The sequence below is a fragment of the Culex quinquefasciatus genome, chromosome 3 (assembly GCF_015732765.1).
Source record: "Culex quinquefasciatus strain JHB chromosome 3, VPISU_Cqui_1.0_pri_paternal, whole genome shotgun sequence".
NCBI classification, from domain to species: Eukaryota; Metazoa; Arthropoda; class Insecta; order Diptera; family Culicidae; genus Culex; species Culex quinquefasciatus.
Window position 1 is genome coordinate 174,674,563 of NC_051863.1, and position 15,669 is coordinate 174,690,231.

The following is a 15,669-nucleotide window of genomic DNA, read 5'->3' on the forward strand; positions in this document are numbered from 1 at the left end:
CTAACATTAGTTAAGTAATAACATTGCCACTGAATCCGCATTGTAAATATCGGATTGGTACTCTTGAAAGCTGTTCCTCTCATGAGCCAGGAAAAACTATTTCAGTTTTTGTAATTTCAGGAAAATATTATTTTGTAAGCAATATATCTTATTTCAAAAAACTTGAAAGCCACAAAAATCTATCATGTCCCAATATGTTTTGAAAACATAATAAAAAATAGGCAGATTTTTTCCCAGCTGACTTCTCTTTCTTCACTGCTAACAACGTTGTGGGGGCGTGGCCTACGCTTTCCCTGCTGAAGTAATATTTGGCCCAGTAAACTGTTACGTTAGCAGGGAAAACATTTTTGATTTGTTTGGGACTTCAGCTTAAAAAAAACCAATTCTGGAACGCGTGAACAGGGTGGTTTTGTAAGTGATTTCAGTTAAAAGAATCAATTATGAGACACAAACTGGACTCTCGAAAAATAATCATGAATTTTTAAATAATTCAGATGGATGTCGCTAGGAGTTTTGGCCAAATGTTCCGTAGTTTTTGTAAAATTGGTCTAAAAAAACGTTCCAATGCCAAGCGATTAATAGTAGAGAAATATTTTTAAGGAACTCTCTAAGATTTTGCCTACTATTTACGAAACGATTAACTTAAATTATTATTTTGGTTTGAAAACGCCTATTTTTGTAATCCATGACCATGACTTTAAAATTTTCTTCTGGCTCAGTAACTGTTACGTTAGCAGGGAAACAATTAATTTAAATACATCAAAGCAAATATATTGTTGAAAAGATTGCATTTACGGTACAAATTATAGTTTAAAAAATCCTGTTTACGTTAGCAGGGAAATTTCACTTTCCCTGCTGTCTTCACAATGTTTTCCCTGCTGACGATGTGATGTGAGCAGGGAAAGTGGATTTCAAAGACGCCATCTGGTGGCCAATACGAGAACTAAAATTTTCCCTGCTAACGTTTCCCTGCTGAAGTAATATCAGTGTTTTGGACCGGTACCCTGTGGTAAAAAACAGCGGCTACCAATCTGACGCTACCAAGGTTTGACAACGTTCAAGCTGTCAAAAGTCGGCCATCATAACTGATGGACCAAAATTTTCACTTTGCCGTCGTTTTCGCTTTATAAAAAAGCAGCTTTTCCTCAAATAACTGCACTAATTCGGAGCAAAAAGTAATTTAAACCTGCGGCAAACCACCGCCACTGGCAGCCGCAATGAAGGTACGTGAAACTCGCGTGAAATTGCGTGTTCTGAGTAATTTATTTCGTTTTTTTTTCTCCGCTCCAGAAAATCGCCGAGCAAAAGCTGCAGGCCTTCGCGGTCGGAACGATGGGCAAGCGGCAGCTCAGCCGAAAGGAGCTCGAAGAGCAAAAGAAGCGCGAGGACGAGGCCGCGGCCGCACACGTACGTGACCACCTTCCCCCACTTAAGTTCTCTTGATTATCTTAGTTTTACACTTGATTTAAACAAAACAAAAAATCTGGCGCAAGAACCGCTCTCTAATCCAAATTGACAATTTAAGGCGTTCAAAGAGTTTGTTGAAACGTTTCAAGAAGCTCCCTCCAAGATTTCCAAGGTATGGGTCAAGGCCGGAACGTACGACGCTGGGTCCAGAAGTAAGTTTGTTGGCGTGGGGTGGAATTTCCGGTTTGTGTCTCACGGATTGGACTGTTTTTCAGAGGAGGACGTCCGCGACAAGGGCAAATTGTACAAGCCGTCGTCGAGGCTGGAGGCGGAACACGAGAAGGCGAACGATTACGTGAAGATGGTGGCCAACGAGAGCAAGAAGGAGCTGCTGGCGAACAACAAGAAGAAAGCGCAGGAGAAGAAGAAGAGCAATCTGGAGTTGTTCAAGGAGGAGCTGAGGCAGATTCAGGAGGAACGCGAGGAGCGGCACAAGTACAAGCATATGGCCAAGTCGATGGTTCCGGCGTCGTCGACGTCGCTGGAGCAGGAGACGTACAAGGAGGAGAAGGAGACGGGCTCGTTCGACAATGGAGATCCGAACACGACCAATCTGTACCTGGGGAATTTGAATCCGAAGGTGGGTTGGGTTGGGGAGAGACGGCTTGGAATGAGTTTTGTTTGTTTTTACAGATCTCGGAACAAGCGCTGATGGAACTGTTTGGTAAGTACGGTCCACTGGCGAGCATCAAGATAATGTGGCCACGTTCGGAGGAGGAGCGTGCTCGTGGGCGGAACTGTGGCTTTGTAGCTTATATGAGTCGGCGGGACGCGGAGCGGGCACTTCGTGCGTTGAATGGCAAGGACGTCATGAACTACGAGATGAAGCTGGGCTGGGGCAAATCCGTCCCGATTATGACCCATCCGATCTACATTCCGCCGATTTTGGTGGCCTACACGTTGCCTCCTCCGCCCTCGGGGCTGCCCTTCAACGCACAAGCGCACCCCGCGGATCTGGACAACATTCCCAAGATGACCTCGCATGACTACATGAACGAGCCCGAGATGAAGCAGCAGATGGACGATGTGCTGTACAAATCCATCGTGAAGGTGGTCATCCCGACGGAACGTGCACTGCTCATGCTTATCCACCGGATGGTGGAGTTCGTGATCCGCGAAGGACCCATGTTCGAGGCGTTGATTATGACACGCGAGATGGAGAATCCGATGTACAAGTTCCTGTTTGAGAACGAAAGCCCGTCGCACATCTACTACCGCTGGAAGCTGTTTTCGTTGCTTCAGGGCGACTCGGTCAACGATTGGCGCACCAAAGAGTTCCGGATGTTCCGCGGCGGGTCAATCTGGAAGCCGCCTCCGATCAACTTTTACACCCAGGGAATGCCCGAGGAGCTGCTGGCCGACCTGGAAGGCATCGACTGCAACAAGGGCAACCTTTCGGTGGCGTAAGTCGCTACTCATAACTTTAACTTCTCAAATTAATAACAACTTCAATTTTCAGCCAACGCGACCGCCTCGAGGACCTCATCCGCCACCTGACGCCGGAGCGCCAGAAGATCGGCGACGCGATGATCTTCTGCATCGAGCATGCGGACGCGGCCGAGGAGATCTGCGAGTGTATCGCGGAGTCACTGTCGAGCAACGAAACCATGGTCAAGCGGAAGATCGCCCGCATCTACCTGATCTCGGACATTCTGCACAACTGCAGCGTCAAGGTGTCGAACGCGAGCTTCTTCCGGAAGGCGTAAGACTGTTACCAATTCGAAAATACAGCGGAAATTTCAACACTTTTTTTCCTCCAACAGCATGGAGAAGAACCTGCTGGACATCTTCAAGAGTCTCAACGCGTACCACATGCAGCTGGACAGCCGCCTCAAGGCCGAGGGCTTCAAGTCGCGCGTGATGAACGTGTTCAAGGCGTGGGAGGAGTGGGCCGTCTACCCGAAGGAGTTTCTGCTCAGGCTGCAGCACACCTTCCTGGGGATTACGATTGTGAGTAGATTCACTAATTGGTTTAAGGCTGATACGCAGATCGGAAGGAACGCAAAACTTCATATGAAAAAAAGCGCCCAAGAAACGGTCAAGGAAAGGGTCACGAAAAGATTTTTCTTAAGCGGTACGCAGCTGAAAAGGAACAGAAACGAAATCTGGCGTTTGACGTTTCTTCGCACGGTAAAAAAATATTTTTGATTTGCTTATTTGAATGCAACTGAAAATTAGAAACGTATCAATAATATTCTATTCGATATAACAGTATTGAAAATTTCTGATTGCCTTATAATGCCGAAACTCAAAATGCAGAATCATGAAATTAAAAGTACAGATGTTGTTCTTGCTCGAAATGAAGTAAACCAAAGGGGGCTGAGGCATTCAATTTTCTGACAGAAAAATTAAAAAAATTGAAAACATCGACATTTTGAATACGTAAAATTGAATAAGAAATTCAAAAGGGTACAACTACAAAATTAGATTTTTTTTTCATTTAGAAATTCAAACAAATTAAATCGGGATTCAGAATTTTTTTAATTACGAAAATACCATTAATAACTTTGCAGGCCAAGGATTGATACCTAAGAGCATGCAATGGCAGTGACCTTGTTGCGTGCTCTTCGGTTGACGTCCACGTAAGGAACATCCTGGAAGGAGCGTAACTAACTACATCCGTAGTTCTGTTAGATCATCTGAATTATCTTGATCAGAACAGTATAGCTCTGGTTCCTTGCGAGTGACCTCCACGTTGGCTTGGTTTTCATGATGACCTAGCTGGTGGCCTGTGGAAACGGATCGTAAACCTTTGACCACCGCGGGTCAGAGTCGAAACGGCTAAAAGAAAGGGGCGCGACAATGTGGGAAAGGGAAGTAATTTGTGATTGTAGACGGTATTGTTTTGATTCGCAGTATGTTGAGTCAACTGCTGTGGATGTACCTGAAACATCGCACAACGGGGTTTCTCTTCTCTTCATTCTCAGCTACCACCTATCTCCTATTTTTATTTTGCTCTTCTGATTCCCAATTCTTCACTGATTCTTCTATTTAATATCCAACATTTGATTTTAATTTTACTAACTTTTGATTCTCTTATCTCTCAAAGCTTTTCCACTCTTTTCTATCAATTGATACTGCTGTAACAAACTTTGTTTTGTTTTTTTTTCCTTAAAAATATACTTTTTCTTAATGTACTAGTAATATCAAGTCTATTTATCATTCGCCTAATCTTTTTTGATTTTATTGCGAATTTATTTATTTGAATAATTCTTTGTCTGTCCTATAAATTATCATTGCTATAATCTAAGCTTGTTTTGTATCTCTATTTATTAACTATTGTCTAATTTTACATCTAATAAGCTTCTCATTTTTATTCTTCAAAATACGCTCACCATTCTCTTACTATTGATACTTGATTTTTATAAAATAAATTCTCTTTTACTGTCAATTGTTTTCAATCTTCACCCTTTTTTCAAACAAGTGAGGTTTGAGCCCTTACTCAATTTATGGAATGGTTAAAGGATTAACACAAATATTACTATTTTATTTTTGGTAAACTTTTATAACATGCTTAGGACCAAAAATTGTAACAAAACACCGCGACAAAAGAAATAGCAAAAGATAAACAGACTCAACAATAGGGAAGATTTCAGGAGAAAACAATACACAGTAAATAACAAAAAGTTTTTGAATTCAAACTAAAAATAAAACAGTTTTTGCTTTAATGAAAGTTGATAGGCACACTATCGATGGTTAGGCGCTTATACTTACATCAAACGCTACGTAATGTACCACCCCCGGCCGAGTTTTTTTTTTTTTTTTTTTTTCCCGGTTTAAAGGCTTTTTATTTATAGGTCTTCAAATCTTCAAATATAACAAATCCATTTTCCAAAAACTCTGTCGTAAAATTTCTTGTTGTTCCATCGTTTCTCCCTAACTTTACATTCAAAATCTGCTACTGTACCATTTCCAAAGTTTTTCAAATTGTAGGCAATTGCTTCAACTACTAACCACAAACCTAATTTTTCTTTTTCATTTTTAAACGTTTTCCCTAGCAACTCCTCAGGGTCTACAATGTCTAAGCCTAGTTTTCTAATTATAGTTGTTTTTACGCTATTCCAAACTAATCTACTGCTGCTACATAACTTTATACGATGCTTTGATGTATCTAACTTATTACAATATTCACATAAATTTGTATTAGTATCCCTAACCTTATGGCGAAAAAGTTTTGCTTTTGTTGGAATAAGATCATTGAGCATAATGAATAGCGAATGTTTTTCTTCAGAGGAAATGAAATTCGATTGTATATTCTGCCAATAATTTTGCCACGGCAATTCAGGGAACTCGGTTGCGATTTTGATTTTAATATTTTGCTTACTAATCAACAAACGGTAGATTTTTTTGCTTGTGTTTAAATCAGTATCGTTTGATATTTCTTCTGCCAAACTTAGCCAGTCACGTGAGTTCCGACTAAGCGTGTTGTTAGTTTGCTGTGATAACATGAATGAATCTTTGATACCGTCTTGACTAGGAAATAATATGTTTTTTACAAATAGTGCTTTACATTTACTTTCAACATCAACGAGAGATAGTCCTCCTTGATCAACGTCTAAGTATAACTGATCAAATTTAACTTTGTATAATCCAACACCTTTAAAAATAAAATTTCTGCAGATCGTTCTGATTTCAGCGATATTTGAATTATTAGGAGGGAAAACTTGTGCTATGTACCATAATTTAGATAAAATAATTTGATTTAAAATCCATGATTTTTGGTAAATGTTTATTTTTCTTTTATGATGAATCGAAATTAAAAACTTAATGTTAAGTATAATTCTAGAGTAATTGTTTTCAATGATAGTGTTAAAATTTTCAGATAAATCTATTCCTAGTATTCTGAGCGATGAGACCTCTTTGAGAACATGTGGACCCGAGAGGCAATTGTTTAGTCTCATGTACTGAGACTTTCCAACATTCAACCTAATTTTAGCAAAAATGCTGAAATAGTTGATGAGCTCCAAGGTCTTATCAAATTCGTGATTATTGCGAATAACGACATTAATGTCATCTGCATAGGCAATAACTTTCAAAAAGCTATTATCTATTAGACAACCTCTAACGTCATCGTAAAGCATGCGAATAAGTGGTTCTATGTAAATGATGAATAAAGCCATGCTCAAAGGGCACCCTTGGCGAACAGATGATTTTATGAAAATGTTATTAGTGAGAAAACCGTTAAATAGTATCTTAGAGGAAGCATTTTTATACAGATTACGAATTAAGTTAACAAATTGAATTGGGAAACCAAATTTTTCTAAGGTTAGCCAAAGAAAATGATGATCAACCCTATCGAAAGCCTTTTCCAAATCGAAACTTGCAACAAGTACTTTTAATGATTTAGATTTTTTTGCTTTGATAATTAGATTTCTAAGCAGTTTTAGATTTGTGATACAAGATTTTTCAGAAATACCTGCAGCTTGACCTGGTCCAATTAAAGAATCCATAAGGGGTTGTAATCGATTCATAATGATTTTAGCAAAAAGTTTGTAATCACAGTTCAACATGCTAATCGGACGTTTGTCAGAAATTTCAAAGGATTGTTCTTTTTTAGGAATTAATGTTACTATCCCTTCAACGAAAGCCGTATTAGGAATCTCCCCCATCAAAAATAGATTAAAAAGTTTCAAAAGGTCATTTTTTATTTCGTCAAAGAAAGTACAGTAAAATTCGTATGTCAGTCCATCTGGTCCTGGACTTTTCTTTTTAGAAGCTTGTTGTAGTGCCTCTTGTAGTTCGTTGAGATCAATTGGTTTTATTAAATTATTGCTTTGTTCAAGAGTTAAACGGTTTTTCACGTGATTAAAAATATTATTTACACCTGGATAAAAAGTTTTATAGCCTTCGAATAATAAGCTAAAATGATTTTCTAAAGCTAATTGAAGTTTAGTTTTCTCAGAAGTAAGGTTACCATTAATTAAAAGTTTCATAATAGAGTTTTTTTGCAGCGTATTTAGAAATTTGAAATGTACTTAGTTTCTCGTCTTCAATTATATTTTCTGGTTGGATTTTTAATTTTAAATTTGAAAGTCGATTTTGTTCAATATTCATCAATTTGGATTTTACAAAAGATAGTTCTTTCTCAACATTTTCATTGTTGCTTTGTTTGCATGATATTTCTCTAAGACAACCGAAAAGGAAGCTTTTACTAGATGTTATAAATTTATTCAATTCAAAAGATCTTGTTTTAAAAAATGATTTTGCTTTTGGTTTAAAATGTTCAATCCACCATCGACAAAAATTATTGTTATATGCAAATCTTTGTCTGGTGTTTTGAATTTCTAAAACAAATTCACGTTGGATATCCTCATCATGCAAAAAAGAGGGATTTATTTTCCAGAAACCTCTACCGGTGGAAGTGACGTTAGAATTTGAGTCAACATTAAATTTCAAAACTATTGCACGGTGATCAGAGAAGGCAGTTGTTAATGTATCGAAACTTAAAACTTTTTCCAAAAAATCTTTTGGTCCATAAATTCTATCAATCCTGGATGCAGAATCTCCTCTGAAAAATGTATAAATCGTATTACGGTGAATTGAATTTCCGATATCGATTAAATCAAGATTTGATGTTAGGTCTTTCAGTCCTTGGCATAAATTTTTCACGGTTCCGTTTGAATCCGAATTTAAAAGAATACAATTAAAATCGCCTAGAATTACGTTGGGATGGGCAGCTGATAGGTGTGGGATGATATCATTTGAAAACAGAACGTCACGTTGGTGTCGGTATTGTGATCCGGAATGACCATAAACGTTGATAAAGTGAACTTTATCGATTGTGACCGACAGAATTCGACCATTTGGGTTCATTAACATGTTATCAAACTCGATATTTTTTCTAATCAACACAGCAGTTCCTTTGTTGTCGACACTGATATTAACAAAAGCAAAATGGGAAGCAAGAAATTTAAAGTTTTCAAATGACACTTCCTGAAGAAAAACAATATCAAGATCATTATTCCACACGAAGTCCTTCAATAAACCTAGCTTGATGTTAGTGCTAATAGCGTTGATGTTAATTGTGGCTAGTTTTCTAGAGAATGTTGTTGTGGCCATTATTAAGATGATTTTTTTTTTAGTTATTGATGGTACGATAAAACGATGGAACGATGGATGATTTAGGTTGTCTTCTTCTTCTTGTTGCGTTTACCATTTGGAACCGGAATGAACCCATCCCCCTCTCCAGTTGGCCCACCCTTTCCCTTACCCCCCTTTCCCTTCCCACCCAGCTTACCCGCATCACCCTCAGAAGAGACCGGAGAGGAACTCTTCGTTCGCTTCAGCAACGTCTGGCGATCTAGTTCGCTGATCTCGGCGTCCATCGCGTCGGTGTCTGCTTTGTCGATGTGTTCTTCGCTCACGCCGCCCGGCCGCAAAGCGTCCAGCACGCCGTCGTTGGTGTTAGTGTCCACTGTTTGCTTGGTTGTTGTGGAGCTTGCAGATGGTGCTACCGTTGTCGATGATATTGGTGCTGGAGTGGAGACGCTTGGTGATGTTGTCGTGGAAGCGCTCGGTACCGCTACCGTTGTAGTGGTGGAGGCGCTAGGTACTGCTTGCATTGATGTCGTGGTGATCGGGTTTTGTGTGTCGTCGTTCTTTTTCTGGTTAAGCAACGTCATCGCAGGAGCGATCGGCTGGCCGAAATCGATGATCGGTTTTGCAGGCCTACCAAGGGACGGCGCCGAGCTGCCGCTGCCTCCGCTGCTGCCGCTGCCACTACCGCTGCCTGTTGACATCGCCGCCATTTTGGGGCAATTCTGCTTGACGTGCCCTTCTGCCTTGCAGAAAAAGCACTTGTTTTTGAGCCCATCATAGAAGATGCGGGCTCGGAAATGTCCTATGTAAAGGTGTGCAGGAATTTCCTTCGCCACCTCCATGTGCACCCCTCGTACACCGGTGAAAATGTTGACCTTCAGCTCGTTGGGAAAACGTTCGCGCACGTGCTGCCGTATGGTCCCGTACTGACCCAGCACATACTGGATCGTGGCGTCGTCAATCTCCGGTGGCAGATTGAAGATCCGGACGTACCGGAAGACGCGTGATGCCTGCTCTACCGCCACCCTTGCCGTTGTTCCGTCCTCGAACTTGAACTGGTAGTGTTCGTCCGATTCGGCGATGAACGCCGAGAAAGTCTCCTCGTCAATCAGCTTGACGTAAAACTGGCCGCCATTCTCGTCCTTGTAAATGCTGTGGATATCCGCTGCTGACAGCTTCAGGGTGTCCATCGAGAACTTCAGCACGTCCAGGTACGACGGTACCTTGATTCCTGGTCCGAAGACCAACTTCGCAGTGTTCTTTCGTACACTGTTCGCCATTTTTACTCTTCCGGGGAAGATTCCGCTTTTAGCTAACAAAGAAAAACGCGTACGAAACAATAGCCGCGGAGGACTATTGTTCGAAACCGGACTTATTCTCGAGAGCGTCGATGGAAATACGTCTTGTTCGTACGAGCTCACGTCCGAGACTGATGAGTTAAAATGCGTAACCGGAAAAGAAGGTGTGCATGCTTGGCACGAACACTCAAAGCGTGTTCTAGCGTGCTGCTCGTAATGACTCAGAGCAAGGGTGAGATGTAGGTGTAAGGGCAATGCGTGTTCGTCGGGAACCTAGTGCATAAGATCGGTCAAGGCCCGTTCTTACACTGAAAATTGCGAAATTGCGAAAATACCATTAATAACTTTAAAATTACAATCATCAAAAAAAAAAAAAAAAAAATAAAGTCATTTGCAAATTTAAAAATTTACAATTCAAAACTCAGGGAAGTAACAGATTCCCAAAAAAGTGTCCACGTGGTTTCTGGATGGTCCCATTTAAAAATTTAGGAATTTAAGAATTTAAGAATTTAAGAATTTAAGAATTTAAGAATTTAAGAATTTAAGAATTTAAGAATTTAAGAATTTAAGAATTTAAGAATTTAAGAATTTAAGAATTTAAGAATTTAAGAATTTAAGAATTTAAGAATTTAAGAATTTAAGAATTTAAGAATTTAAGAATTTAAGAATTTAAGAATTTAAGAATTTAAGAATTTAAGAATTTAAGAATTTAAGAATTTAAGAATTTAAGAATTTAAGAATTTAAGAATTTAAGAATTTAAGAATTTAAGAATTTAAGAATTTAAGAATTTAAGAATTTAAGAATTTAAGAATTTAAGAATTTAAGAATTTAAGAATTTAAGAATTTAAGAATTTAAGAATTTAAGAATTTAAGAATTTAAGAATTTAAGAATTTAAGAATTTAAGAATTTAAGAATTTAAGAATTTAAGAATTTAAGAATTTAAGAATTTAAGAATTTAAGAATTTAAGAATTTAAGAATTTAAGAATTTAAGAATTTAAGAATTTAAGAATTTAAGAATTTAAGAATTTAAGAATTTAAGAATTTAAGAATTTAAGAATTTAAGAATTTAAGAATTTAAGAATTTAAGAATTTAAAATTTAAGAATTTAAGAATTTAAGAATTTAAGAATTTAAGAATTTAAGAATTTAAGAATTTAAGAATTTAAGAATTTAAGAATTTAAGAATTTAAGAATTTAAGAATTTAAGAATTTAAGAATTTAAGAATTTAAGAATTTAAGAATTTAAGAATTTAAGAATTTAAGAATTTAAGAATTTAAGAATTTAAGAATTTAAGAATTTAAGAATTTAAGAATTTAAGAATTTAAGAATTTAAGAATTTAAGAATTTAAGAATTTAAGAATTTAAGAATTTAAGAATTTAAGAATTTAAGAATTTATGAATTTATGAATTTAAGAATTTTAGAATTTTGGAATTTGAGAATTTGAGAATTTAAGAATTTAAGAATTTAAGAATTTAAGAATTTAAGAATTTAAGAATTTAAGAATTTAAGAATTTAAGAATTTAAGAATTTAAGAATTTGAGAATTGTAGAATTGTAGAATTTTAGAATTTTAGAATTTTAGAATTTTAGAACTTTAAAACTTTAGAACTTTTGAATTTTAGAATTTTAAAGTTTAAAAATTTAAGAATTTAAGAATTTAAGAATTTAAAAATTTAAGAATTTAAAAATTTAAGAATTCAAGAATTTAAGAAATTTAGAATTAAAAAATTAAGAAATTTAGAATTTTAGTTTCTTCCGATCTGCACACCGTACTTTAACAACTTCAAAAATGCAATCTCTCAACAGGTCGAAAAGCAACCGGAGGAAGAGCCCGAAGAGGACATCGAGGACGAAGACCTGGACGGCGTTCCGTTGGACGGTGCCGCCCTCCTAAAAAGCGCCATGCTCAAGGGAATGGCCGACACAGATTCGCGCACGCCAGTACTCAAGCACGACATTTACAGCGACGAGGAGGACATCGACGGAATGCCGCTGGACGCCACGGAGGACATTGACGGCGTGCCGATGCAGAGCTCGGAGGAGAAGCTCAAAACAGGTGGCTCGTTCATCCCGTCCAAGTGGGAAACCGTTGACGCGTCCCAGATCGAGGCCCAAGCGGTCACGACCAGCAAGTGGGACACGCTCGATCCGGTCGCACCTGCTCCGCCGCACATTTCACTGCGTGGTGACGAGGATTCCGACGAAGGCGGTGGCACCAAGGACGACCAAGCTCGTCGGTTGAGGCTGCGCGAGATCGAGGTGAAGATCGTCCAGTATCAGGACGAGTTCGAGTCCGGAACGCGGCAAGTGCGCGTCGGCTGGACCCTCGGCGAAGAGATCGCCCACTACCGCCGTAAGCTGATCAAGAAAGCCGAAAAAGAACTTCGCCAGCAGCAGCAGCTACAACTTCAGCAACTGCAAGCCCAAGATGACAGCGATGAAGACGACGACGACGACGACGACACGGACGAGTACGAGCGAAGTTCCAGCTCACGCAAAGCGTCCAAACGCTCCGTCTCACCGGAAGTCCCCACCCGCAAGCACAAAAAGACCCGCCGGTCCTCGTCATCCGAGTACGTCCGCGAAACCACCAGCAAGTCGTCCCGCCGGTCCCGCTCCCCCCTCTACTCCAGCAGTAGCCGCAGCAAGCGCGAAGCGTCCCCTTCACCGGTTCGAACCACCAGCAAATCCTCCCGTCACCGCCACCCGTCGCGCAGCGTTTCCCGCTCCCCAACGCGTTCCTCCCGCCACCAAGATCGATCCCTCTCCCCGGTCAGCCGCAGCAAGTACGACCTGCTGGAATCGCCGGTGGCCTCGCGCAGCAGCAGCAGCAAGTACGACAAGTACGAAACCTCATCCTCAAAGTACGACAAGTATGAAAAGTACGACAAGTACGAGACGGTGCCGGCTTCCTCGTCGTCCAGCAAGCACGACCGCGAACGGGACCGGGACACGCGCGATCGCAAGTACGCGAGCAGCAAGTACGAAGCGGTCAGCTCAAAGTACGAGGAGGTCTCCGACAGCAGGCGGTACAGGTAAGAGATACGATAAATTTTGCCTTCGCCAGATGATAATGTAACGACAACTTCCCCCACTAGATCCCCGTCGCCGGTTCGGTCCAGCCGGGACAGCTATCGGTACGCTACGGCTAGTGGCAGTAGCAGCAGCTCCAAGCATAAAAAGCACAAGTACTAGAATGGATCGTAGCGTTAAGTTCTATAACTACAAATTTGCACCGTATCGTAACCAAGAACGATACAATGAGACAAGAAACCAATTAGCGCGAGAGTTTGATTGATTTTAAATCCTACCAGAGATTACACAAAAAAAAAGCATTTTAATCCTTGGTGAAATTTTGATGTACAAGTGACCCAGATCACTCGAAATGCAAGAGTGTAATGCCAAGAGAAACAATAAAGATTTGTTTGTATCTTACCTGCATGGTAAATTTGTTAGTGTGCCTCTTCTTAAACTATTCGAAAAATTGTCCGAATGAAATAATCACCATCGTTCAAGACTTTTCTCCAAAATGAGCAAAATATTTTGGGCAGAAATAAACAGCTTAAGCAGATCCGAAGAAACGTGATCAACAAAAATGGGGGATTATTGCAAAGCATTCTCCTTAAAGAAAATTTGACAGTTCGTTGAAAACGCTTTTAAATAAAAAAAAAACAAGAAATAACAAAATTAAAACCGCAATTACAATTTTAGTTCTTGAATTAATTTAAAAAAAAATCAAAAAAATAATAATCTCAAATCCCAATAGTAAGGCTTCCAGTCGAAAATTTACTACCACATTCTCACCTTTGAGAGCCACACAAAATTTGGTTTGTTTGCATCAGAATCTGCTTTCTCTAGCTCGCAGAAGTTGTTTTATAAATACGCAAAAAAAAAATAGAAAAAACCGTTACTCAAATTTTTATAATTCGCAATATGAGAAGCGAAGCAATTTTTTTAGGCGTTTCTAGAGTTTTTTTAAGGTACTTATAACATATAAAGCGCAATAGCTTATAGGACCTTTCTAAAAGAAATACCCAAATTTTCACAAAATACTTTTTCCGAAAGAACTAAAATTTTCACTGTTCGCAATATTAAACAAAGCATCTTGTATGCATTTTCTCTTTATTAAAATAATTCTCATATAATACCGTATTTTTTTTCGAAAGTACTGAAATTTTCACATAACACCGAAAATACGAAAATACTCAAATCTAGATTAAATTTTCAAATAACCTATTAGTCATGCGTTTCCTCTGCATATAGGACCTTTGACCTTTTGAAAAATTTGTCTAGAAATTTTCATAATTTGCAATATATTATCCATCGAAGTGACATTCTGTATGTATTTACACTTTTTTATTATTATTATTTTTTTGTCAAAAAAATAATTTTCGCATACTCGCATACAAAATTACTCAAATATCAATATCAAATAGAGCGAAAATTGTATGTTTTTTTTTATTGGTAAAATATTCCACGTTTAACAATTAACTGTATTTTTTTCTAAAATACACAATTTTCAGAATTAGCAAAGTGATATTTTGTGTGAATTTTAACTTTTAAATTGTTATGTTTGCAATATACTAAAATTTTCACAACACACCATATTTAAAAAAAACTCTAGTAAAGTAAAAATGCATACAAAATGCTAATTTAATTGTTTTAAAAAAAATACGATATTTTGTGGAAATTTGAGAAACTAAATTCATAAATTTCGCTTTGTTTGATACCCATATTGCGAATTATGAAAATTCAGGTATTTTTCAATGATACGATATTTTGGGTATTTTACAAACAAAACCATATTAAAGCTAAAATTCAAACATAATTGCAATTCGATTTTTATTGCTAATTAATAATGAAATTCCAGTATTTTCGAAAAAATAAGGTATTTTGTGAATTGATGAGTATTTTACAAAAAAGATAACAACAAATGATGAAAATGTGAATTTAGAAAAATACGGTATTTTGTAAAATAAATTTAGCATTCATACATTGAAACCCTTGAAACCAACTATATTATCGAAAAATATATTCTTAGTGAAAATATTGAAAATTTAACATGATATGGTTGGATTAAGTCAATTTTAGAAAGATTTATAAAACGTGTTATTGCCGATAGAATTATCGATAGATTACTGTTATTCGACATTTAATTTTTTTTAATCCTCAAAAATTTCAAAAATGTTTTTTTCCAAGGTATCAAATATATTTTTGAATAATCGATCGAAATTTCGAATTTTTGATTTATTTATTTATACAATTAAATTTACCGGCTTCTTCATCCAAACTTCCATCATTACTGTTATTGCCATATTTTCTTGACAAGTTGTAGGGGAACAGCATCTAATTCCAGCGTGCCTCTAATGTTGGCAGGTTAGAACTTTGACACATTGAGTAAGCTGATTAAAAGCGATTTCAACTGAAATCGAGTGATAAATAGCTTAATAAGAAACGAGCAAGCAAGTTTCTATCAAAAGTTTTGCAAAATTAGTTGTTTAAATAGTGCAAATCAGCAAATTGGATGGAGTTAGGAGCGAGTGCTTAACCTGCCAAGAGAGGATTTCCCCTACAAAGAAAAGAATCGTATTTGGTCATCTCGGTTCTTCTAGCATAAAATATGGCGGGAATATAAAAAATGTAGAAATTTGGTAAATTTGGATCGGAAACATTTTATTGGATTCCAAATAAAAAGGTTAGAGTCTCTCAAGGCATATTCATAAAAATGTGATGGATATTTACATGAGCAATTTTTAGCAACTTTTTTTTTGTGAAATATTGAATATTATTTTTTTATAGCCGCTCAGGACTCCCCGACAAAATATTTCGGTGCACCCCGCAAAATGTTGGAAAATAGCTCTTC

General features: G+C 37.9%; 1 protein-coding gene across 1 annotated transcript; it reads left to right on the top strand.

Moving 5' to 3' along the window:
• Nucleotides 1-1,061: 1,061 nt before the first annotated feature.
• Nucleotides 1,062-13,254, top strand: LOC6047864 (U2 snRNP-associated SURP motif-containing protein). The gene is made up of 9 exons (XM_038259219.1): nt 1,062-1,223; nt 1,291-1,407; nt 1,526-1,619; nt 1,683-2,047; nt 2,101-2,870; nt 2,927-3,169; nt 3,231-3,417; nt 11,613-12,841; nt 12,905-13,254. The coding sequence occupies exons 1-9, from the start codon at nt 1,218-1,220 to the stop codon at nt 12,999-13,001; spliced, it is 3,108 nt and encodes a 1,035-aa protein (XP_038115147.1). The 5' UTR covers nt 1,062-1,217; the 3' UTR covers nt 13,002-13,254.
• The last annotated feature ends 2,415 nt before the right edge of the window (nt 13,255-15,669 follow it).

Coding starts and splice junctions, on each gene's coding strand:
- LOC6047864 (XM_038259219.1), top strand. Junction 3,170..3,230: donor GCGAGCTTCTTCCGGAAGGC/GTAAGACTGTTA, acceptor TTCCTCCAACAG/CATGGAGAAGAACCTGCTGG. Junction 12,842..12,904: donor TCCGACAGCAGGCGGTACAG/GTAAGAGATACG, acceptor TTCCCCCACTAG/ATCCCCGTCGCCGGTTCGGT.